At 42.5% G+C, this 25,531-nt stretch overlaps 1 protein-coding gene across 8 annotated transcripts in view; it reads right to left on the bottom strand.

Annotated features, from left to right (window-relative positions):
- LOC116257716 (uncharacterized) overlaps positions 1-25,531 on the bottom strand; it is a 99,026-nt gene that overhangs the window by 25,029 nt on the left and 48,466 nt on the right. For all 8 annotated transcript variants that reach the window (XM_050078797.1, XM_031634674.2, XM_031634672.2 and 5 more), the window contains one exon: positions 9,401-9,509. In XM_050078797.1, the coding sequence (XP_049934754.1) occupies positions 9,401-9,509 (109 nt within the window). The remainder of the gene's footprint in view (positions 1-9,400; positions 9,510-25,531) is intronic.

Raw genomic sequence — 25,531 nt, 5'->3', positions numbered from 1 at the left:
ATTTGGCATGGTCGGTTAGCTCATTGTAGTCAGTCTTTTGTTCGAAGTCTTGTTGCAGACGGACTCTTAGATAAGTCCAGTCTGAGTTCAGTCAGTGAGTCTAGCATGTGCTCGAGTTGTCATCTTTGTAAGAGCCATGCCCTTCCTTTTCAGTCAATTAATAAAAGAGCTTCAAGGATTTTTGACACCATATATTCTGATGTTTGGGGGCCTGCTCCAATTCCCTCTTCTTCTGGGAGTAGGTACTGTCATTTTTATAGATTCATATTCCCGACATACTTGGATACACTTCATGAAACACAAATCTGAAGTTTTCCGTTTGTTTACTCAATTCCATGCCTTGGTTCGAAATAAATACTCCAGTAATATTGTGCATTTTCAATGTGATGGTGGTGGTGAATTTATTTCTAATGAATTTACTGAGTATCTACTAGATAATGGGATCACTAGACAGATTTCATGCTCACATACTCCTCAGCAAAATGGAATTGCTGAACGGAAACATAGACATATTGTTGAAAGCGCGCTCAACATGATGCATGACACAGACTTACCCATGACATTGTGGACTGAGGCTTTTCATACGGCTGTCCATGTTATAAATCGACTGCCATTGGCTTTGCTTGATGGCAAATCCCCATATTTTTTATTACATCAAGAGCAGCCATGCTATGAGGAATTGCATGTTTTTGGATGTGTTTGCTATGTGCATGTTGATGTTTCCTTACGTAACAAGTTTCAAGATCGTGCTATTTTGTGCAGATTCATAGGGTATGCAGAAAACTACAAGGGTTATAGATGTTACAACCCTAAAACTGGGTGTGTTCATATTTCACGGCATGTTGTTTTTGATGAAAACAGGTTACAAGATCCCAAGGCTACTTGCATGACACTCAAGGATAAAAATGAGGTTTATGATACTTGGCTGCATGCTGAAATCCTAAGACAAGGGGCTGACCGTTTGATTGAGCACGAGGAGCAAGATGTTAATGAGCCTGAGACACTTGTGAGCGATTCCTTGGACAGCATGCCCTCATCCTCACAACCCCATGATTCACCTATACATAGTCGGTTCTCAGGCCTTGTGTACTCTAGGCGATCAGCTCCTATTGCAGCCCCACGTCAGTCCCAACGTGTGCGACATCCCATTGATCGGTGGGGGTAAGTTATAACAACTTTTCTTTAGATTTTCAGTTGTTTATGACAGAAGTCAGCAAGAAGGTCGAACCAAAATCCTATCACCATGCAAGGAAAAATGTTGGGTTGAAGCTATGAATGAGGAAATGACAGCATTGCATGAGTGTTAGACTTGGCAGATTGTCCCTCGTCTAACTGATAAGAATGTTGTGGGCTCCAAATGGGTCTACAAACTGAAATATAAGCCAGATGGTAGCATTGATCGACATAAAGCACGTCTTGTGGCCCGCGGTTTCACACAGCAATATGGGGAAGATTATGATGAAACATTCAGTCCGGTTATCAAGATGGGCACAATACGTGTGATTATTTCTCTTGCAGTCTCATATGGGTGGCCTCTTTATCAGTTAGATGTCAAAAATGCTTTTCTACATGGGATTCTTGAGGAAGAGGTATACATGGAGCAACCTCCTGGCTACAATACTCATGATCCTCAAAAATGGGTTTGTAAGTTACACAAGTCTTTATTAAAAGATATACAGAAAAATACACGAAAAATAAAAGGAAAATAAATACAAAAAGGTCTACATACATATATTTATATATACAAATCATACATCAAACTACTAGGAGTTTAAGATATATGAAAGTACATATAAAAATAGATATATGCATACTTACATTAGAGCTAATCCTTAAATTCTAACAGAATACCCGTTAGATCCTTTGAGAATAATGGCTTGTAATGTCGTTTTCATGCTTTAGTTTAAAAAAGTTCTTAAGTAAATTATTTGATTTCCAAGTAAAAAGAAGATATATGTATGAACACACACATGCACTTGCATAGATGGCTATGGGCTCAACATATATATAAAAGGAGTAAACATGGTACGCACATAAAGTCTAACTTGAAATCAGCTGGCTACCTTTGTGGCGGAATGGTTTTTTCTATTGTGTCACTAAAAACTGTCACAAAGGTGCATTGTCGAAGGCCGATTGATGTGACACCAAGATCAAAATGTCAGATGCCAAATCCAAGGCCAGCTCAAATTTGAAAACCTCATGATCAGTATTTTCCTAAAGTCTTATCTTGCTGCTTTATTGGCTCAATGGGTCATCTCATTCTTTTACTGCTCGCATCTCGTTTTGCTAAATCATTTAAATCAATGGTTTACAATTCTAGTTTCCATATTAATTCTCGTAATAGAAAAAGTTGTCTGTCTTTTACGTACTCCTACTACTCTTTCAAAAGTTTTGTCTCATATAAGAGTTTGGTTGATGATGCAATACTGGGATCATCCATCCCGCCGGTTATCAACTCTTCCTCTTTTCTCTTCCATAAATAGATGTATATATCTCCACATGCATAGGTTTTGTGCAGCATGTTGGACACTTTGTATATCCAAGCAAGATATACAATTCAATTCAGTTGTGATATTTGTTCCATCGTTTGCTAACTTTTGTATACTTACGAGCACTGCTATTGGAGTGAAAGAGACGGAGAGAAAAGGAAAAAATAGGCAAAATTGTGTTTGGATGTCAAATTTAAGAGGTAAAGGAAAATATTACATTTTTTTTGTGCGTTTGGAAGAAAGGAAAGGAGGTGAACACACGATATACGTGGAAAAACCTCAGAAAGAGGAAAAAACCACGGGAAGCTCTGACCTAGGTGCACACCGCAACCCTAGGAGAGAGAAAAATTTATTCACTTAACACACCAATTACACTTAAGTGAGGATTATATAGGAGGGAGAGAGGAGTACCGCCTAGGGTACCGAGCCAGTCTCGGTACCCGTGCCCCATGGGACCGGGTCCAGAATTGGACCCGGTTCCCCATTACAATCTATTTCAACACTCCCCCTCAAGCTTGGCATACATGTCAAACATGCCAAGCTTGCTAACATTTTTCTCAAATTGAGATGTACATAAAGACTTGGTTAAGACATCAGCAACATGATCTTCAAACTTCATATAGGGCATGATCAACTCCTTAGAATCTATGCGTTCCCGTATGAAGTGACGATCGATCTCCACATGTTTGGTTATGTCGTGTAGGACTGGATTGTTTGCCAAGTTAATAGCCGACTTGTTGTCACAATACATCCTCATCTTCTCTTCCATTTTCACCCCAATATCTGCTAATAGAATTTTGAGCCATAACATTTCTGTAACCCCCATAGCAACCGCCCTGTATTCAGCCTCAGTACTGGACCTGGAACAAACTTCTTGTCTTTTACTTCTCCATACCACCAGGTTACCTCTAAGAAAAATGCAGTATCCTGTGGTAGACCTTCTAGTATCTGTGCAACCTGCCCAGTCGGCATCAGAGTATCCTTCAATGCTGAGTTGACCTTGTCGAGTATAGAGCAGTCCTTTCCCTGGGTCATTCTTTAAGTATCCCAATATTCTTTCAGCACTTTTCCAATGACAATCAGTAGAGGCATGCATAAACTGACTTAACACACCCACAACATACGTAATATCCGGGCGAGTAAGAATGAAATAAATTAGTTTACCAATCAGCCGCTGATACCTCCCTTTTCCTTCCTCATCCAAGATTGTCCCAGTTTTGATACTTATCCTTGTGCCAGACTCCATTGGAGTAAGAAAGGGCCTGCATCCCAGTTTACCTGTCTCTTTTAGAAGATCCAAAGTGTATTTCCTTTGGCTCATAACAAGACCAGTCTCAGATCTAGCGATCTCAATTCCCAAAAAATACCTCAATTTACCCAGATCTTTGAGATCAAATTCAGCAGCTAACATTTCTTTCATCTTCCTTTTTTCTTCTTCGTCATCACCTGTGACAATCATATCATCAACATATACTAGTAGAAGGCTCACTAGACCATTTCTCTGCTTGATGAAGAGGGTGTGATCACCATTTCCCTGTTTATATCCATTAGTCTTCATCACAACCCTTAGTCTTTCAAACCACGCTCTAGGGGACTGCTTGAGGCCATACAATGCTTTCTTGAGATAACAACACTTTCCTTTCTGCGCATATCCAGGCGGCATGCTCATATAGACTTCTTCCTCAAGGTGACCATTCAAGAAGGCGTTCTTGACATCAAGTTGGTCTATGCTCCACTTTTTTTGTACTGCCATAGCTAAGATGACCCTTACTGTCTTCAGTTTAGCAACGGGAGCGAACGTCTCAAGATAGTCAATCCCATATTTCTGGCTAAACCCCTTTGCAACGAGACGAGCTTTATAGCGTTCTACAGTGCCATCAGGTTTGTACTTCACAGTAAACACCCACTTGGAACCAACTAAGTGAGTTCCATTAGGAATATCAACAACCTCCCACGTATTGTTCTTTGCCAGGGCGTCCATCTCCTCTGTCATGGCCTGTAGCCATTTGGGATCCTCCCTGGCATCCTCCACTGACCTGGGAATAACAGCCATAGATAAAGAGGTAATAAAGCACTTATAGTCTTTACTGAGTTTAGCATACGAAACAAATCTCTGAATAGGATGAGAAGTACATGACCTGGTGCCTTTGCGTAGGGCAATGGGAAGATCTTCATTCATTGGACTTGGATCATCCGGAAAGCTCACAAGATCGGGATTGGTAACATCAACAACCTCCATCACATCCTTCTTCTTCCTGTTGTATACCTGACCAAACAAATGATCACGGGACTGTTCTTCCATAGGGCCCCCCTCCATCTGACTGTCTCTGTCCTCACTGACTGTGTCTACCACACTCACACTCGGAGAACTGGCCGTGTAATCCAAGAAATCTGTGAACTGGATCAACTGATGCGAAGAATACTCGTCCACTCTCTCACCTAGACACTCCCCCTGAAGAGGATTCGCAGGAAAGTATGACTCATGTTCATGAAAGGTAACATTCCTGGAGACATATACTCTGGAAGTGCTAGGGTCAACACACTTGTATCCCTTATGGGTGGAGGAATACCCCAAAAAGACCGCTTTGATGGACCGAGGATCAAGTTTCTTGAGAGTGGGACTATGATCATGGACAAAGCAAACACACCCAAACACCCGAGGGGTCAAAGGCCAGGGATTCTGAGTAGGCCATAGAACAGAATAAGGAGAATGACCATTCAACACACAAGTAGGCATGCGGTAAATGAGATGAGCACTAGTTAGGAGTGCATCACCCCAGTACCGCTTAGGGACATGACGTTGAAACATGATGGCCCGGGTGACATTTAACAAATGACGGTTTTTCCTTTCAGCCACGCCATTCTGAGGAGGTGTGTAGCTACAGGATGTTTCATGTATAATCCCCTTGCTTCGCAAGAAGTCATCAAGGGATTGGGAGACATACTCTCGAGCATTGTCAGTACGAAGGGTCTGAACAGGGGTCTGGAATTGAGTTTCAACAAATGCAATGAAGTTTTTGACAATGCCGGGAACTTCACTACGTTCTTTCAACAAATACACGAACATACACCGAGAGTAATCATCGATAAGAGTCATGAAATAATGAAAACCACGACAGGTGGGTACTCCCGAAGGACCCCAAACATCAGAGTGAACCAAAGCAAATGGACGGCTGGTTTTATTGAACGAAATAGGGTACGAGGCCCTAACATGCTTAGACAACTGACACACTTCACAGGCGAAGGTGTCTAAAGAAACAGACTGAAACATCTTAGGAAACAACTGTTTAATCAACTGAAAAGGAATATGACCAAGTCTCTCGTGCCAGCGCATAATAACGGATCTGTCCTCCACGCCAGACAACTGTCCACTGGTAGCTGAAATCAAAGCAGAGGCAACCTGTACTGGCATTCTGTAGAGCCCATCAATAGCCGAACCAATCCCAATCTTCTGCCCCGTCCCCAAGTCGCGCAGGAAACAACGATCAGCAGAGAATATTAGATTACAGTTTAGCTCTTTGGTAATACTGCTGACAGATAACAAATTTATGGGAATATTAGGAACATGCAGGGCATTATGAAGACAATATTTGTTCAGTAATGATAAACTCCCTTTTCCAGCCACAGAAATAGAAGACCCATCAGCCATAGAAACACGCTGCTGCCCAGAAGTCAACTTGTATTCTTGAAACATCTTAGGGTCCCCGGTCATATGATGAGTAGCCCCACTGTCAACAATCCAATCACCGGGAGGGGAATTACCTTGATCACTAGTAGCCACAAGAGCCTGAGCTAACTTAGCTCCATCAGACGTAGATGTGTCCTCTGACGTAGTAGAAAGGCGACTGATGTAAGCTTGTAGTTCCTTAATTTGATCCGGGGAAAGCCTCGACTTTTCACTACTAGAAGAGCCACTCTGATTTGAGTCCTGCACAAGAGAACCTCGCCGACTCGACGGAGGGCGACCACGAACAAGTCTCTTCTCAGGGTGTAGATCCCAACAAAAATCAACAAAATGTCCTGACTTGTGACAATGTGTACATCGCCTAACAGGGCGCTGGCCAGACACAGAGGAACGGCTAACAAAGGCCGAGGGACCATTCCCATGACTGAGGTCAATCTGCATCACTTGGCGTCTTTGTTCCTCGGATTCCACTCTGGCATAAACATCTTCTATTCCAGGAATCTCATCACAGTTGAGAATTTGACTCCGAATGGATTCAAACTCATCACGCAAGCCTCCAAGGAAAAGAAACGTCCGGTCCATCCATTCCTTTTCCCAGTACCGGGCATGATCAGAACCACAGTCCCAGTCATCATTCACATGATAATCAAGTTCCTCCCACTTAGTTTTCAGGGCTGCATAGAAGGAGGCAACAGACAGGTCACCCTGTTTCAGAGAATAAATACTGCGTTTAATCTAGTACGTACGCAGAACCCTTTTCTTGCACCCATACATCCTCGCAAGCACAGTCCACATATCAAACGAAGTCGGCTTCCGCAGAATAAGAGGCTGAATATCAGCGGACACAGAGCTGATGATCCATACCTTAACCTGACTGTCTTCCAACACCCACGTCGCCCATTGAGGATCAGTTTTGCTGGGCGCCGGTTTGTCGCCTGTGATATAGGAAAGACGACCACGGCTCGTTATCCCAATCTCTAGAGCAGCAGACCAGGAGAGATAGTTGTCTTTAGTCAGACGAATGGGCGTGACCTGAACCGGCAAGATCTCGCTCTTGGGAGCGCTGCCCGCGTCAAAGGCCACATCACTTTTAGGTGCAATCTCTTCCGCCATCACAAGCAGTCAAGTCAGAACGGCAGCAACAAGACAGCACGACGGCGGCTGAAACACCAGCACCACACGGAACCTTAGGGGTCGGCGACGGCACTGGATCGCCCGACGGCGGCGACGCAGAGGAACACACGACAACAGGCGGCGGCGCTGGATCGTCTGACGGCGACGGCGGCGGCGCTGGATCGTCCGACGACGGCGGTGGCGCGGAAAACCCTAACGGCGCAGGCGGCAGCGGTGCAGGGGCGACGGCGGAAACACGAGACGAAGCCGAACGATCTCACGGCTCTGATACCATGTAGAAACATGCAACACACGAAGGAAGAAGAGAGGAACACACGATATACGTGGAAAAACCTCAGAAAGAGGAAAAAACCACGGGAAGCTCTGACCTAGGTGCACACCGCAACCCTAGGAGAGAGAAAAATTTATTCACTTAACACACCAATTACACTTAAGTGAGGATTATATAGGAGGGAGAGAGGAGTACCGCCTAGGGTACCGAGCCAGTCTCGGTACCCGTGCCCCATGGGACCGGGTCCAGAATTGGACCCGGTTCCCCATTACAATCTATTTCAACAAAGGAAAAGGAAACAAATAAGATATGCATTTCCAATCCCTTCCAAAAATGGAAAGATTGGGTAGGAAAGGAATATGTGCACTAAAAAAATGACGATTGCTCTCATTGTTGGCCTCCCCCCTCCCCTTCTTGACTGTTCCGTTGAGAGGGCAGGAGAAAGCAAAAAAGATGTCAAGTTAGGTTCTGTTCTAGTGTGTCAGCATCTCTTTCCTCGGTCGATTCGTCTGCTCATTCCGCGTATGATTTTGATCAAATTGCTTCTTCCGATCAGTCTGATGAAACAAATTCGGCTTCCGATAGGCATTCAGATTCGTTACGTGGGGCTGATGAGGATGAGTGACTTCGGGCTCTTGAGGGTTCCGTTGTTTCGGCTTGATATGTGAGTTTGGCCTCGGCTTCAGGGACCGCTTCAGCCGGTTCAGATTGAGAGGGAAAGAGGAGCCCTAGGCTCCGCTTCTGAGGATGATGCCTGTGCTCTATCGGATTCTTTTGATTCGGTGCGTTGTTTTTCAGCGAAACCGCTGATTCCACAGTTTGGGGTGCTTTTGACTGCTTCTGCGAATGACTCAACGGATACTACTCAAAAATTTCCCATATCAGATCATGGAAGGAAATGGGATTTTGGAGAAAAGGGGTTGGGAACCATCGAAGGACTAGCAACCTGACAGTCTGAAGCAACCTGGAACCAACAACGTGACATATACCATACTGCTTGCTATAGAAGACATGAATACCAGTTTACAGGACGCGTACACCCAAAATTGGTGAGCTACTGACTGCCCCTTCAGTCAAAAGCTAGTAGTACTATGATACTATCAGCAAAGGATATCGTCACTATGGCGAATACGTTTTTCTTGCATGCCACATACCGGAATGCGAACTAAGCAAGAACAAGGTTCCATCGAGCATTCGTTAGATAGTGCAAAAAAAAGAGATATTAATTATATTCACGGCACTACTATAAACAAACCCCAATTTTTACCTTTCCTTTCCTTTCCTGTATATAGTTAAATACAACATGATATTTGACAATTTATTTCATTTCATTTCCTTTCTTCCCTTCCTTCCTATACAAAGAAGCTTTTATAATAATTTTTCCTTCTTCAACATTAATTGCAAATTTCTTTTCCTTTTCCCTCCATCTTTAGTATCCTTTCCTTCCCCTCTATCTAGAAATAGTGTAAACGTTGGTTAGCATGGGTGCCATTAATGCCTAGTTCATGCTACAGTGTTTCAATAATCAATAAATTGCGTTTAGTAGAAAAATAAGCATTTAGTCTCAAAGATGAAAAGATCATAGAGAAAGGAAGTGCTACAAATCCTACAACTTTTCACCATTGGACAAGAATACCCATATTAAGTAGGGAAAACAGACATTTCAGTATGGACATACATTCCGAGGGAAAAAGATGATATACTGAAGGGTCAAGTATTTAACATTAAGCACATGGCTTACCAAAGATAATGGTGTACATATAACAAATGGAAATCAACAATTCACAGATCCAAGTAATACCAGCTGTTCTGAGCAAGTACCTTTACAACATACAAGACAAACTGCTCCAGATCAAGGCAACGGAGTAGAAAATGAGCCCCCACCACAACCATGACAGGACGCCCCTCACTATCAACACCTCCACGGTACCTGGAATGCAATACAAAAATTGAAGGTGCCAGTTTGTATTTCATAGAAGTTTTAAAAAAGTGAACAAAACAAGAGCAAGATATAATAATTTTAGCTATAAAACAAACCATAGGATACCATCAACATTTGTGAACTATATAACCATTGAATATCCAATATTATGAGATAGGCTATGAATTATAAGCCTTCTCTCCATTGAAATGCTACATCCTACAGTTGGAAATGGCTTGGGAACAATTATTATACCTAAGATTTTGAAAATTCTGGATGACCATATATATTCGAGCCCTATACTACCTTTATGTTTTGAATCAAAGCCAGCTACACAGCAAGCTGGAATATGCCAAACCAAGCAAATAGGTTAGCTTTAAACCAGGTCATATAATTGGTACTAAAACTAAGTTCAAGGCTTGGATTTAATAACGAAGAAGCATTGGCATGCACAAATAGAGAAAAAATATTTTTTAATTTGATGGGTTTGAAAATCAAAATTTTATTTCTTAAAAATCAACAGCTCCAAACCCATCAAAGCTTATATGAAAGGTCATAATTGTATTCCTTAAAAAGTTGTTTCAAAGCATTATTTTTATTGATGTGCAATAGATCATATAGTGAATACCAATCATGTTTTATATAATGACATTCAACCAACCAACACCAATGAATTATGTAAAATGATTGTGTTCTAGGCTGAAAACACACCATAACTAACTTGTACAGTTATATCTCTTATTTACGTCAATAATCCTTTAATAACAGGGTTTTATTCCTCAAACATGCATTTTCAACTCTTGATAAGGGCAGCATGAGTATGATGGAACATTAACAAGGTACAAAGCATTATTGATAGATCGGTTATAGATAGTTTTGACTTTTGAGATGCAGGATAAAGAAAAAATGCAACAAACATTGAACTGACTGGGGCTAGATTTCTGTGTTTGAGTGATCCTTTTTATTATGCTTGCACATTTAAAGAGTCGTGAACAAAACAGAGTTGCTCATCATCACACTCCTTAACAAAATAGGGCTGCAAAAAGGAAGCACTACTAAATTATAGAAACTGCCCACACTATGACGCATGCAAGTAAATTACCTATGCGATTATGGACCAAGGCATTTCATTCTACAGTTCATGTGATATATCAACTTTCCAAAAAAGATAAATAAGAAATTTTCTTATTCTTTTTTATAAGGAAAGTATCTTCAATATAGCTATTAAAGACTTATGGCTGTGCACGTCATGTTCACATTTGTAGAAACACGAACCACAGAGAGAGAGAGTGGAGAACAAACACACAATCTACGTGGAAAACCTCAGAAAGAGGTGAAAAACCACGGGGAGGCTCTGACCTAGGGGCTCACCGCAACCCTAGGAGAGAGAAAATATATTTCACTTAATTCAACACTAAACACAAGTGACAATATAAAGAGGGAGAGAGGAGAAGCCGCCTAGGGTACCGAGCCCGCCTCGGTACCCGCGCCCCATAGAACCGGGTCCAGATATGGACCCGGTTCCCATAACAACATATTCTAACACTCCCCCTCAAGCTTGGCATACATGTCAAACATGCCAAGCTTGCTAACATTCTTTTCAAATGAAGAAGTACAAAGCCCTTTAGTTAGGACGTCTGCAACTTGATCTTCAGACTTCATATATGGCAGAATCAGCTCCTTTGAGTCAATGCGTTCCCGGATAAAATGACGGTCAATCTCCACATGTTTGGTCCTGTCATGTAGAACTGGATTATTGGCAAGATTAATCGCAGACTTGTTGTCACAGTACATCTTCATTTTATCTCCCAGTTCCACACCAATATCAGTCAAAAGAATCTTCAGCCACAGCATCTCTGTAACCCCCATTGCAACAGCCCTGTACTCAGCCTCAGCACTAGACCTCGAACATACTTCTTGCCTCTTACTTCTCCAAACAACTAGGTTACCTCCAAGAAAGATACAATACCCTGTAGTAGACCTCCTTGTGTCAGTGCAACCTGCCCAATCTGCATCTGAGTAGCCCTCAATAGTAAGTTTGTCTTGTCGAGTATACAACAGCCCTTTTCCTGGGTCATTCTTTAGATACCCCAACACTCGTTCTGCACTCTTCCAATGACAATCCGTGGGAGCATGCATAAATTGACTTAGCACATTTACCGCATACGTGATATCAGGGCGAGTTAGAGTAAGATAGATAAGCTTACCGACTAGCCTCTGATATCGCCCTTTTCCTTCCTCATCCAGAGTGGTGCCCGTCTTGATACTTATCTTAGTTCCCGACTCCATAGGAGTAAGATAGGGCCTACAACCAAGTTTACCTGTCTCCTTTAGTAAGTCAAGAGTGTACTTCCTTTGATTCATAACCAGCCCTGTCTCTGATCGAGCAATTTCTATCCCCAAAAAGTATCTCAGCTTACCCAGATCCTTGAGGTCGAATTCTTTAGCTAATCTCTCTTTCATCTTTCTGTTTTCTTCTTCATCACTGCCCGTGACAATCATATCATCAACGTAGACAAGGAGAAGACTCACCAGACCATCTCTCTGCTTTATGAATAGGGTATGATCTCCATTTCCTTGCTTGTACCCAGTAGACTTCATAACGATCCTTAGTCTCTCAAACCAAGCTCTAGGCGACTGCTTCAAGCCATACAAAGCTTTCTTGAGGTGACAACATTTTCCCTCTTGAACATACCCGGGAGGCATGCTCATATAGACTTCTTCCTCCAGATGGCCGTTCAAGAACGCATTTTTAACATCAAGCTGGTCCATGCGCCACTTCTTGTGCACAGCAAGAGCAAGAATAACCCTCACAGTCTTCAACTTTGCAACAGGGGCAAAGGTCTCAAGATAGTCGATCCCATACTTCTGGCTGAACCCCTTTGCAACCAGACGAGCTTTATATCGATCTACAGTGCCATCAGGTTTGTACTTCACGTTGTAAACCCACTTAGAGCCAACTAAGTGTGTCCCTTTAGGGATATCAACAACTTCCCATGTTTTGTTCTTAGCTAACGCACCCATCTCCTCCGTCATAGCATGTAACCACTTGGGATCATCCTTAGCATCATCCACCGACCTGGGAATAACAACTTTGGATAAGGTTGTGATAAAACATTTGTAATTTGTACTGAGCTTAGCATAAGAAACAAATCTCTGAATAGGGTGAGAAGTACATGACCTGGTGCCTTTGCGCAAAGCAATAGGGAGCTCTTCATTCGATGGACTTGGGTCATCCGGGGAGATCACAAGATTGGGATTGGTTCTATCCTCATCACCAACATCTTCCACAGTAGCTTTCTCCTTTCTGACATAAACCTTGCCAAACAAGTGATCCCGGGCAACAGTGGGCTGAGCATCCACCGTGACCCCTTCCATATGACTGCCCTTCTCATTACTGACCGTGACCGTGTCAATCACACTGGGACTAACCTTGTAATCCAAAAACTCCATAAACTGAATCAGCTGATTAGAGGAATACTCTTCCCCTTTGTTCCCAAGACACTCCCCCTGAAGAGTATTCACCGGAAAATACGACTCATGTTCATGAAATGTGACATCCCTCGAAACATATACTTTGGAAGTAGTGGGATCCACACATTTATACCCCTTCTGAGTGGAAGAGTACCCCAAGAAAACTCCTTTAATAGACCGGGGATCAAGTTTTTTGAGAGTAGGGCTATGATTATGCACAAAACAACTGCACCCAAAGACACGAGGAGTAAGAGGCCACGGATTCTGAGTAGGCCACAGGGTAGAATAAGGAGACTGACCATCCAGCACTCTAGTAGGCATACGGTTAATGAGATGTGCACTAGTGAGAAGTGCATCACCCCAATACCGCTTCGGGACATGACGTTGGAACATAATGGCCCGGGTAACATTCAATAGATGACGATTTTTACGTTCAGCTATACCATTCTGAGGAGGGGTATAACTACAAGAGGTTTCATGAACAATACCCTTTCCTTTCAAGAATTCATCAAGGGATTGGGAGACATATTCTCTTGCATTATCCGTACGGAAAGCTTGAACAGTAGTATGGAATTGAGTCTCAACAAAGGCAACAAAGTTTTTCACAACTGCTGGAACCTCACTACGTTCTCGCAACAAGTACACGAACGTACATCTAGAGTAATCATCAATAAGCGTCAAAAAATAGTGACAACCACCACACGTGGGTACTCCAGAAGGACCCCAAACATCGGAATGAACTAAGGCAAACGGATGAGTGGATTTATTCAAAGAAATAGGGTATGAAGCCCTGACATGTTTAGCCAATTGACACACTTCACAAGCGAAGGAGTCAATGGAGACAGAAACAAACAAATGAGGAAACAACTTCTTTATTAACTGGAAGGGGAGATGTCCAAGACGCTCGTGCCATCGCAGAACAGTAGATCTATCATTCACACCAGACAAGTGACCACTCGTGGCAGAAACCAACGCTGAAGCAACTTGTACCGGCAGCCTGTAGAGCCCATCAGTAACCGAACCAATCCCAATCTTCTTCCCCGTCACCAAGTCCTGTAGGGAACAATGATCAGCAGAGAAAATTAGATTACAGTTTAATTCTTTAGTAATACTGCTGACAGAGAGTAAGTTCACAGGAATATTTGGAACATGCAGCGCATTGTGGAGATGGTATTTGTTCAGCAGGGACAAGCTCCCTTTCCCAGCCACAGAGATAGAAGACCCATCTGCCATAGACACGCGTTGCTTGCCAGAGGAAAGTTGATATTCTTGAAAGAGTTTAGAGTCCCCTGTCATGTGGTGAGTGGCTCCACTATCAACAATCCAATCACCAAGAGAAGGGTTACCTTGATCAGTCGAGGCAACGAGGGCTTGGGCTAGCTGAGCCCCTTCAGACGTGGAGGACTCCTCAGGGGTAGTAGATAGACGGCTGATGTACGCCTGTAGCTCCTTGAGTTGAGCAGGAGACAACTTGGACTTTGCACCACTAGAAGAATTGCTCTGACTGGAATCAGACACAGTAGGGCTACGCTTGCCAGAGGGAGGACGACCTCTGACCAGTCTCTTCTCGGGATGAAGATCCCAACAGAAATCCACCGAATGCCCCAACTTGTGGCAATGAGTGCAATGTCGGGCAGGACGCTGCCCAGTCCCTGAGGCACGGCTGACAAAGGCAGAAGGGCCATGACCGGTGTCAAGATGCATCACCTGGCGACGTTGTTCTTCAGACTCAACACGAGCATATACTTCCTCTATCCCCGGAATCTCATCACCATTAAGAATCTGGCTACGAATAGACTCGAATTCATCCCGCAGGCCTCCCAGAAACAGAAACGTACGGTCCATCCATTCCTTTTCCCAGTAGAGGGAATGATCTGAACCGCACGTCCACTCATCAGTCACATGATAATCTAGCTCCTCCCATTTGGTCTTCAGGGCAGCATAGAAGGCAGCAACAGACAAATCACCCTGTGTCAGAGAGTAAATACTGCGTTTAATCTGATAGGTACGCAGATGTCTCTTCTTGCGACCATACATCTTTGCAAGCACAGTCCACATATCAAAAGAGGTCGGCTTCCGCAGAATGAGGGGCTGGATATCGGATGACACGGAGCTGATAATCCACACCTTCACTTGGCTGTCCTCCAACGCCCACGTTGCCCATTGAGGATCAGATTTGATGGGCGCAGGTTTGTCGCCAGTGATGTAAGAGAGGCGCCCACGGCTAGTAATCCCAATCTCGAGAGCGGCAGACCAAGATAGGTAATTGTCCTTGGTCAGACGAATAGAGTTGACCTGGAGCGGCACGTTCTCAGTCTTGGAGGCGCTGCCCGTGTCAAGAACGGCATCTTTTTGAGTCCCCATCGCGTCTGCCATCACAAACAAGCACACAGCAGCGGGAATGAGGCAACGGCGACGGGAAGGAGGCAGCGGCGACGGCGGCGGGAATGAGGCAGCGGCAACGGAAAGCAGGCGACGGCGCAACACATAGGCCACCCACGGTGGCAGAAACAAAGAACGGGCCGAACGGAGGACCGCGGAGGCGCAACAGAGGACGGCGGCGGCGGAACAAAAAGGACGGCGGCGGCAGAGCAGGGCGACGTCACAAGTGCAGCAGCGGCGCCGGAACAGAGGACAGCGGCGGCGGAACAAAGGACAGCGGCGGCAGAGCAGGGCGACGTCAAACGGGCAGCAGCGGCGCCGGAACTTCAACGGCGTCGGGCGACGAAAAAACTTGACGATCCTCGGAAAAAACGCTTCTCCAACTCCGCTGGCTCTGATACCATGTAGAAACACGAACCACAGAGAGAGAGAGTGGAGAACAAACACACAATCTACGTGGAAAACCTCAGAAAGAGGTGAAAAACCACGGGGAGGCTCTGACCTAGGGGCTCACCGCAACCCTAGGAGAGAGAAAATATATTTCACTTAATTCAACACTAAACACAAGTGACAATATAAAGAGGGAGAGAGGAGAAGCCGCCTAGGGTACCGAGCCCGCCTCGGTACCCGCGCCCCATAGAACCGGGTCCAGATATGGACCCGGTTCCCATAACAACATATTCTAACAACATTAATAAGACCCAATGAAATAAATTTGGAAATAAAGCCAATACCTGCAGGTTCGTGGGACACATAGATGGATATAAAGGTCATCTCTGTTATGACATTGGCATGAAAAATATTTAAATTTCAGGAAACATTGTCTTTAATCAGAATGTTTTCTAACATGTACGTATTGCAGATACCTTGCAAGAAAATCAATTCAATTTGAATTCTTATCAGCCTTGGCCATCTCCTAAACTATTTCTCACTCAACCAATGTTTTATCTAACATAAAGCTTATTTGGCATTTTCCCAAAAGGAAATCCGATGTTTCAGTTGTCATATGTAAACAAGACTAGAAAAGGAATTTCATATGGCCATAGGTGTAACTTAAGCAAATATAGGCCTCATGGGCCTTAAAATAATAAATTATCCACACCAAATTCATATAAAACTTAAATATTATAAGGGAATTTTCCATGCAAACATGGGTAAATTGGGAACATACATATGTCTAATGAACAACAAAAAATTGGCTAAGAGGAACTGATTTGTCCGATTAGGAAATAGTTAAACTAAATACACCTACGAATATATAGAGGGGCATTACTGGAAACATTGTCACGAATATCGTTTTTGGGAAAATTATGGCAAGGTTTTTCTCGGGTATTTTTTGGTGAAGTTCTTCTCGGGTAAATCTTGACAATTTTAAAAATTTAAAACAATAAAAATAATAAAAACTTTCAGAAATGCAAAAATTTTAAAAATATTACAATCTCAAGAGAAAATTGCAAGATTTTCATTTATGGTGAGATATGTAAAATCTCGAGATTTTGTGATGATTGGAAATTAAACAAAAGAGAAAGACTAAAATTGGTCGATTAGCTACATAGTCAAATTATGTACTTGGAGAATAAATTTTTGCAAGAAAAAAAATATGCATATATATACAAACTATATATGTGTATGGGGAAGGGTTTGGATTTGGACAGCATCCCCCACGCCTCTCTCTTAGCAAATAGAGAGACTGAAAGACGGATTGAGAGAAAGGACAGAGAGAGAGAGTGTATGAGAGTGAGAAAAAATAGTAAAAAAAGGGTCAAGTGAGACGAGAGATTGAGTGAAAGAGAGAGAGATTGAGGGAAAAGGGAGATCCTCCAATGGTAGGGAAGAAGAAGACAAAGAAGAAAAGCAGAGGCAAGGCTACATCACAGCAGGTTGAGTGTAGGGAGAGAGAAAGAAAGAGAGGGTCGTGGTGGGGCAGCCATGTGCAAAAAAAGGGAAAACAGAAGCGAAGAGGAAAAGAAAAAAAGAAAAAGAGAAGAGAGGAAGGAAGAAGAGGAAAGGAGGAGGAGCAGCAACAGCAGCATGGATGCTGTTGGCGGCAGTAGCTGTTAGAATGTATGTATCCCAATCTATATATATCTATATGCATGTATATTACATATATTAGTCAACTAATATATGTCTATATATATATATATATATATATTTTAGGATACTTAGGTTGTTTATGTAAGTTTTCCTTTCTTTATGTACTTTTCCTTTTTGTATTTTCTGATTTCCACTTTTACCCTTTTGATTTTAGCATATTGACTAGAAATGGACTAGTCCCAACGGCTAGATTTCTAGCTGTTGGAACTAGTCCAACGTCTAGAATTCTCTCATCCTTATGTAATCTCATCTATAAATAGTGTTGTGGTTCTTTTATTTTAGCTAATGTTTTTAGGCCTGTTCTTGTGTATCCATTTGAGATCAATATACGTTTATTTCTCCTCAAGTTTGAGGTTTGGTTTGTGTAACTTATTGAAGCTGCTAGAATCTTCAAGAGTGTATATCTTGGAGCATTTGTATCTCCAAGTTTTGGGCCTGATTTACATGGTATCAGAGCCGTGGTTTGGCTCTTCGATTTGCTGATTTTCAAATATTGGAGAATCAGTTCGTGCTGCCTTTTTTTTCTGAAGCTGTGAAGCACATGAAGTGTTTGATGTAATTGTTGGCTGCGGTTTTGTGCAAGAAGGTGCTATTTTTCTTGCTGGTCCTTGGCGATTATTTCTCATGGATTCTTGGTGATCTTTGTGACCAGGTTTGACACTATCGTATCAAGCTTCCTTGACTGCTGGGACTGTGGCTGTTCCCTATTGTTGCTGAGATCTTTTTCTCTTCACGTGGCACCAAGCTTCTCCAAAAATTGTAAGTAGATTATCTTTTTTGATTGTGCTCAATGGATGACAAAGTTTCATCTCTTCCATTTCCTAAACTTTTGTCAACAAACTATATCAAATGGGCTAAAACTATGGAAAATTCATTCATAGTAAAAGCCTTTGGGGACTAGTTGATGGGACAAAACTTGAACCTCAACAAGTCTTGACCAAAGTTGTTGATGGAATGGTTGTGGAATTGGTTGGAACGGAAAAAGAAAAAATTGTGGCTGAGTACAATAAGAAGTGGAAAGAATAGAATGTAGGTCATTACAAGATTATCACATGAATATTAACTCGTGTTGACAATGCTAGTGGGCAGATTTCAAAATTAAATTCTACTAAAGAGACATGACAATATCTTAAGAAAACTCATACCATAAGAGATGTTGCTTATATGCATAATATTCAACTCAAACTCAAGGTTCACAACCTTCAACAAGGAGATAGATCTATTAATGACTATGTAGCCGAAATGGATCAATTATATAATGAGTTGAGCATTTTTAAACCACATTAAGTTGATGCACAAGATCTTATTCTTAGTGAAAAACAAATCCAATATGACAAATTTTATAAGTTTATCACAGGTCTAAGACCCAAATTGGATGGTGTTAAAACCTCCTTGCTTCACCGTTCTAAAACACCATCTATGAATGAGTCTATTGCTGAACTCCAAATGGAAGAAAATCGACTATCTTGATAGAGAAAAAGCAAACAATGTTCTTGTCACATCTATGCCGGGGGCCTACTTAAAGCCTTATCGACTTCCACATTTCAACCGAACAAATGAAGGAGGAAGAAGGAGAATTATTTGTTACCATAGTCAAGAAGAAGGACACATGAAACCCAAATGTCTAAAGCTAAGAAATTTTGACAAAAGAAATAATATGGCGGCTCCCATCCAAGAAGAAAAGAGAGAATCAAGCTCCTTTCCACTTGATCAACTCATAAGTGCTCTTCAACCAAAACTCATTGAAGCCATTCAACATTTGCTTAAGGAAAGAGGCACACCATCAACATTGGAGGCTACCATTGCATCTACTTCTTCAAGTAAGTATTCTTGGATTATTGATTCATGTGCATCTTTTCATATGACTCATTGTGATCCCTTCTCGCCGAATGCACTTCATATCCCTTTGTAAAAAACAGCTGATGGAACTCCTCTTGAAATTGATTTTATAGGAAATCTTAATCAAACATTTGAATCCAACATTTTAAAAGTACCCCAAGTAAGATGTATTCCTAAATTGAACTTGAATTTATTGTCCGTTTCACAAATAGCCTTGGTTTTGATATAATTTTCTCACAATATAAATGTTTGATACAAGACCGTTTATCCAAGAAGATGATTGAGGAAGATTTTAGAAAAAATGATCTCTAATACATTGAATTTTTGGACCTTTCAAGACCCTCATGCAATATCGTCAAAGAAAGTGATATTCAAACTTGGCACCAAAGACTTGGACATTCAAATCTAGAGAACAAGTCCCATCTTCTCTTCTTGGAAAAACATTGTCAAAAGAACTTTTGTTGTAATGATTGTATCAAGGCAAAAATGAAGGCCTTACTTTTTGATAATAGAAATTTTGTTGCCCAAATGTCTTTTGAATTGGTGCATTTGGATGTGTGGGACCCACTCCTATTATGTCTAAAGGAAGATTATTGTATTATGTGATCTTTATTGATGATTCCTCTAGACATACTTGGGTGTATTTTCTCAAACACAAATCAGAGGTATTTGCAAACTTCAAGAATTTCTATAACATGATCAAAACCCAATTCGGCTCCAACATTAAAATCCTTAGAAGTGATTCGGGAGGAGAATTTATTTCAAATGAATTTGAACAATTTCTAAAAGATAAAGACATGACACATCAAAAATCTTGCCCAAATACTCCGCAACAAAATGGAGTGGCTGAACGAAAACATAGGCACATTATTGAAACTACAAAAGCACTTCTTTTATCCAAAAATGTTCCTAAAAATTTTTGGGTTGAGGTTGTTTTGACATTGTTGACGTATGATATATTTGGGTCACCTATTTGGGTCTGGATCTGGACCTGATCCAGTGTATTGCTGTTATGACCCTACTTAGCCCGTGTAAACCCTAATTTTCAGTAAGTGAATGAAAATCTAAGAGAGAGAGTGTCTGGTTGCTAGTGGGCACCAGTCCTCACCCGTGGTTTTTTCCCTCGTGTTGAGTGGTTTTCCACGTTACATCGTGTTTCTCTTCTTTGTCTTTGTTTCTACATGGTATCAGAGCCAAATCTCTAGAAAAAATTTTTTTGGCTCGACTTGCTGCCATGAAGTTCCGGCTGATCCTCCGCCATCGCTCCTGCTGCTGTGTTCTACCGTGGAGGGTACCTCTGTTACTGTTCAGCTTGGATTGGTTTGGATCTCACCACTGTCAAAGTCGCTCATTCCTACTGTTGTCCCGTGGAGTCCGTGGTGCCCGTGGAGCTCTGCTGTCGACCGCTTGCCGTGGAGTTCCCGTGCGTGACAGTGGAGCGACGTCACCTGACGCCTCTGCTCCCTTCAGGCTTCAGCATCGCCGCGTAGCTCTGTCGTTGCCATTGCTTGCATCGCCTGAGCCTGGCGACCGTCGTCATCCATCGCTCGACGCTCTCTAGCTGACGTCTCTTGTGCCGTTGGTGTTGCCCACCGTCTGTCATCAGCAGGTCCCACGCGTCGCCTCTCTCTGCTCTATCATCGTCGGCCAACCCCTCTGCTCGTTCTACAGGGGAAGGCTCGTTCTGCAGAGCGTTGCCATCGCCCGCTTCCTGCATCGCCAAACGCTGCCTGTTCCGGTGTCGACGCTCTGCTGCCTGAATCGCCTGCTACCCAGTTCCCTGCGGCAGTGTTCTGCTGCATCACCTGTACCAACGTTGCTGCCCTGCTGCTCGACCGACGGTCTTTGTCGCCACCAGCATCGCCGCCAACTCTGTCGCTGGTTTCTGGCGTCGCCTTGCACCTGGAATGCCACCAGCTTGCCGCTACTCCCGTCCTGTCTAGCGCCGCTCATGTTGGTGTCGTCGTCCACCATTGCCTAGCTTGTCTTCTTCCGCTGTTGGTTCTTTGGGCTGTGCCGGGGGATGCCTGCCACTGTCTTGCTTGTCGCAGCTCCTGCATAGTTGTTCATGTTCACCTGTTTTTTTTCACTCTGCAATATTGATTTGTGGTCATGGCTGAATCATCCTCCTCTACTATGAACACTGGTCAGACTGAGGTTGGGGGTGTTAGAACTAAAAATATACCTCTTCATGTCACCACTATTCGTCTTACCAAAGAAAACTACCTTCAATGGTCTGCTGCTATGACCATGGGGATCGTAGGTCGAGGTAGAATTGCTTAAATAAACGGGAGGAAGATTGAACCAGCTGAGACGAATGTTGCTTGGGACACATGGTTTCTTGAGCACAACCAAGTTAAGACTTGGATTGTCAACTCTGTGTCCCCCGAGATTCAACCCCTTATTTTTCGCAAGAGGACTGCAAGGGATATGTGGACTATACTTGAGCAGATGTATGGCCAAAAGAAGAAAGTTGTTCGGGTGTATCAGTTGATGAAGGATGTCTATTCTCTATGCCAAGGTGACCACTTTATAGCAGATTTCTATGCTGCCTTGAAATCTAAGTAGGAGGAACTTGACTACCATTTCTGATGACACTTGGGATTGTCCCCAAGATCAAGTCCGCTATTTAGCCAAAGAATAGGAGAATAGGGTGTTCCAGGGTTGAATGATGATTTTGAAGGTATAAGGAGTCAAATCCTTAATTCTGACAGACTACCTAGTATTGAAGATGTTTACTCCCGTGTAGAGGCTGGAGAGCAACGACGCCTTGTTATTACTGGAAACGAGGGGGATCATATCTCGTATAATGAGAGGTCTGCCCTTGTTAGCCGTGATCCTGTAGGAGCTGCCCGACCTCCTCGCAAGTGCACTCACTGCAAGAAGACTGGTCATACAGTGGATTTTTGTTGGGACCTTCATCCAGAAAAGAAGAATAGTCGAGGGAAACCTTCCAGTGGGAAGAAATCTATTTATGATGCTACCAACTCTAGTGGAGGGAAAGCCTCTATCTCAGCTGAACAGATTCGTAAGCTCCGTGCTTATTTAAGTCAGATTGATGTTGGTTAGGCCGAAGTGTCAGATGATGTGAAGGTTAACCATGCTCTGGCCATTTCTGGTGAAAAAGGTAATTCTTGTATGGAAGAATGGATTGTTGACAGTGGTGCCACCCATCACATGACTGGCAAACCTAAGCTCTTTCATGAGTATAAGTTATCTTCTAGAAAGGAACGTGTTTCTCTTGCTGATGGTTCCTTTACCTCTGTGGCAGGAAAATAGAGTCTTTCTTTGATAAATAAATTTTTAGTGCATGGTGCCTTACATGTTCCTCATCTTCCCTTAAATATGTTATCTATCAGCAAGATTACTAAGGAATTGAATTGTGAACTTATATTCTCTGCAAATCGTTGTGTTTTGCAGGACTTGGTGACAGGGAAGAGGATTGGGATTGGTTTGGTGTCTGAAGCAATGTTGTAAAAGGCGAGAAAGCGAGGCGAGGCGTTGAGCCTCTTATGAGGCGAAGCGAGGCGAGGCGTTAATCGAAGTGTAAGCTTCACAGACAAATTGGTTCAACGGACAAACTTGTAAACCAGTGAGGTGATAGATTATTCTAGTTAGAACGAACGTCATCAGTGAAGTGCTAGATTATTCTAGGTAGAATGAAGTGAAGTGGTAGATTATATTATCGTGATAGATTAATTATCTAGTTTAACAAATGCTTCTATTACAAGCCCTTTTCGTGCATGACTAACATGCATATCATCGGACGGCTCTCCGGCGGACACGCTGCTCATGTTTTCCAGCATCTCTCGGCGACGTGTCTGACATGTGATGGCAGAACATCTGTATAAAGATTGCCTTCTTGCGTCTTCATCGTTTTGTGATCAGAAGGGGAGGAGCTGTGGTGGTGGCGGCGAGTTGTTGCAGAGAGGCGGCTGGAAGGATGCCTGGGTTAACGATTGGCGATACCATTCCCAACGTTGAAGCGGATTGTACTCGTGGAAGAATAAGGCTTCATGAATATGTGGACGATAGTTGGACCATCATCTCTTCGCACCCTGGTATTAAAGATGCATTTTTTTTTCTTTCTTTCTTCATTCAACCGAAGACTACTCTGTCTCCATCAGAGAAAGAGTCAAAGAACCCTCTCTCACTCCCTCTGTGCCTCTCATAAATCGATGATCTTTTGAGCAGGGGACTTCACACCGGTATGCATGACCGAGCTGGGAAGGAACTTTGCTGTATTATGCCGACAGAAATGCATATATAACTTTTTGCAGAATTAGCATGCAATTTCGAAATGAAATCTTCAATATCAGTTCAAACTGTGCCACTCATGTGTTCCACTACAAGCCAACTGACTTTGTAATCTTGCTTTCTAATGCACCTGTCAGAATTTGGGTTGAGCGGAAAGGTATCAACTAAAGTTGATGTTTATAGTTATGGCGTTCTTTCTCCTGGGGACATTCACATTGCACAAGAAGAAAACCTACAGTTGCAATGTTTGCCGGTGATTTTAGCAATTAATTAATCTGTCCTCGAGGTGTACGCCTCAAGCACTGAACTTGCCACATATGGAGGCGTACGCCTCTTCCATATGAGGCGCACGCTTCAGGGATGCGTGCGCCTCACACCCCTGCCTCAAGGCGTTTTTAAAAAAAAACGCCTTGACTCGTTTATATTTTGTAAGAAGCGTACGCTTCTTACAACATTGGTCTGAAGGCTTATATCGACTTCCCATCCGGGTGGCCAATGTTCTTATGACAGCTGTTAGCAGGACCGAAAAGAAGAGAGAAGATTGTTTTCAGTTATTTTTGTATTGGCATGAACGCCTTGGACATCTTCCTTTTGGAATTTTGAAACAGTTATTTCTTGAGTTTCTAGTTTGGACATATCTATGATATCTTGTTGATGCTTGTCAGTTGGCTAAACATGTTAGAACTTCATGTAAATGAGACCCAAACAAGACTAATGCTTCAATAATGTCACACTTGAAGCTTCCTCCAACACAACAAAGTAATACTCAAGAGGCCACACCCAAGATGAACAAAGAACATATATTGATTCCAATAAACACTACAAGAAGTGGCTAAAAAGCCATGAGAAGACACTAGAGGATGTACACTATTTATAAGGAAGAGAACAAGAGAGAGGAGAAGACTAGCCATTGGAGACTAGTTCCAACGGCTAGAATTCTAGCCGTTGGGACTAGTCTTCCCTTGGGTCCCCTTTGGATAAAAACAGAAAGGGGCAGGGGTAAAAGAGGAAAAATACAGAAAAGAAAAAGACATAAAGAAATTGAAAAATTACATAAATATCCTAAGTACCCAATAAATAAATAAATAAAATATATATATATATATATATATATATATATAAGACACATATTAGATACTAATATATGTAATGTATATACATATATGTATATGTATAGAAGGGGTACATACATTCTAACACCCCCCCCTCAAACTTACAGTGTGATAACCGAAAGTTTGCCAAGGAGAAATTGAAACCTGGCAGCCGCAAGAGCCTTTGTGAAGAAGTCGCCTAGTTGATATTCAGATGAAACATAGGAGAGATCAATATTCTTCTGAAGGAATTCTTCATGAACATAATGACAGTCCATCTCTATATGCATCGTTCTTTCGTGAAATGTGTGATTGCTAGCAATATAAATTGCACTTTTGTTGTCACAACAAAGCTTGACAGGATCCTTGATATGAATTCCCGTATCTTTCAACAAACTCTTGAGCCACACTATCTCCATTGTTGTAGTTGTCATTGCACGATACTCAGCTTCTGTTGATGATAGTGACACCTCATTCTGTTTCTTGCATCGCCAGGAAATTAAGAAATCACCTAAAAACACACAAAATCCAGTGGTGGAGTGACTATTAATGGGATCTCCACCCCAATCAGCATCTGTATAAGCAACTAATTCTAATACATTAGAGGAATACATAAATAGTCATTTATTGATTGTGTTTTTCACATAACGCACAATCTGCATTGCCGCTCCCATGTGAACTGAGGTGGGTCTTTACTGAAATTGGCTTATAACATGCACGTCATGAGCAATGTCAGGTCTGGTGATAGAGAGATAAGAGAGAGCACCAACTATTTACCGAAAAGGAGTGAGATTCTCTAATATCTCTCCATCATCAATTCTCATTTTTATTCCCAATGCTTCTGGAGTATCCACAACTTTGTCATCTGAGATACCTGTTCTGCCAATTAAT

Source organism: Nymphaea colorata, chromosome 7 (assembly GCF_008831285.2).
Source record: "Nymphaea colorata isolate Beijing-Zhang1983 chromosome 7, ASM883128v2, whole genome shotgun sequence".
Lineage (NCBI taxonomy): Eukaryota > Viridiplantae > Streptophyta > Magnoliopsida > Nymphaeales > Nymphaeaceae > Nymphaea > Nymphaea colorata.
Note: the sequence above shows the minus strand (reverse complement) of the source record. Positions and strands in the feature narration are given on the sequence as shown.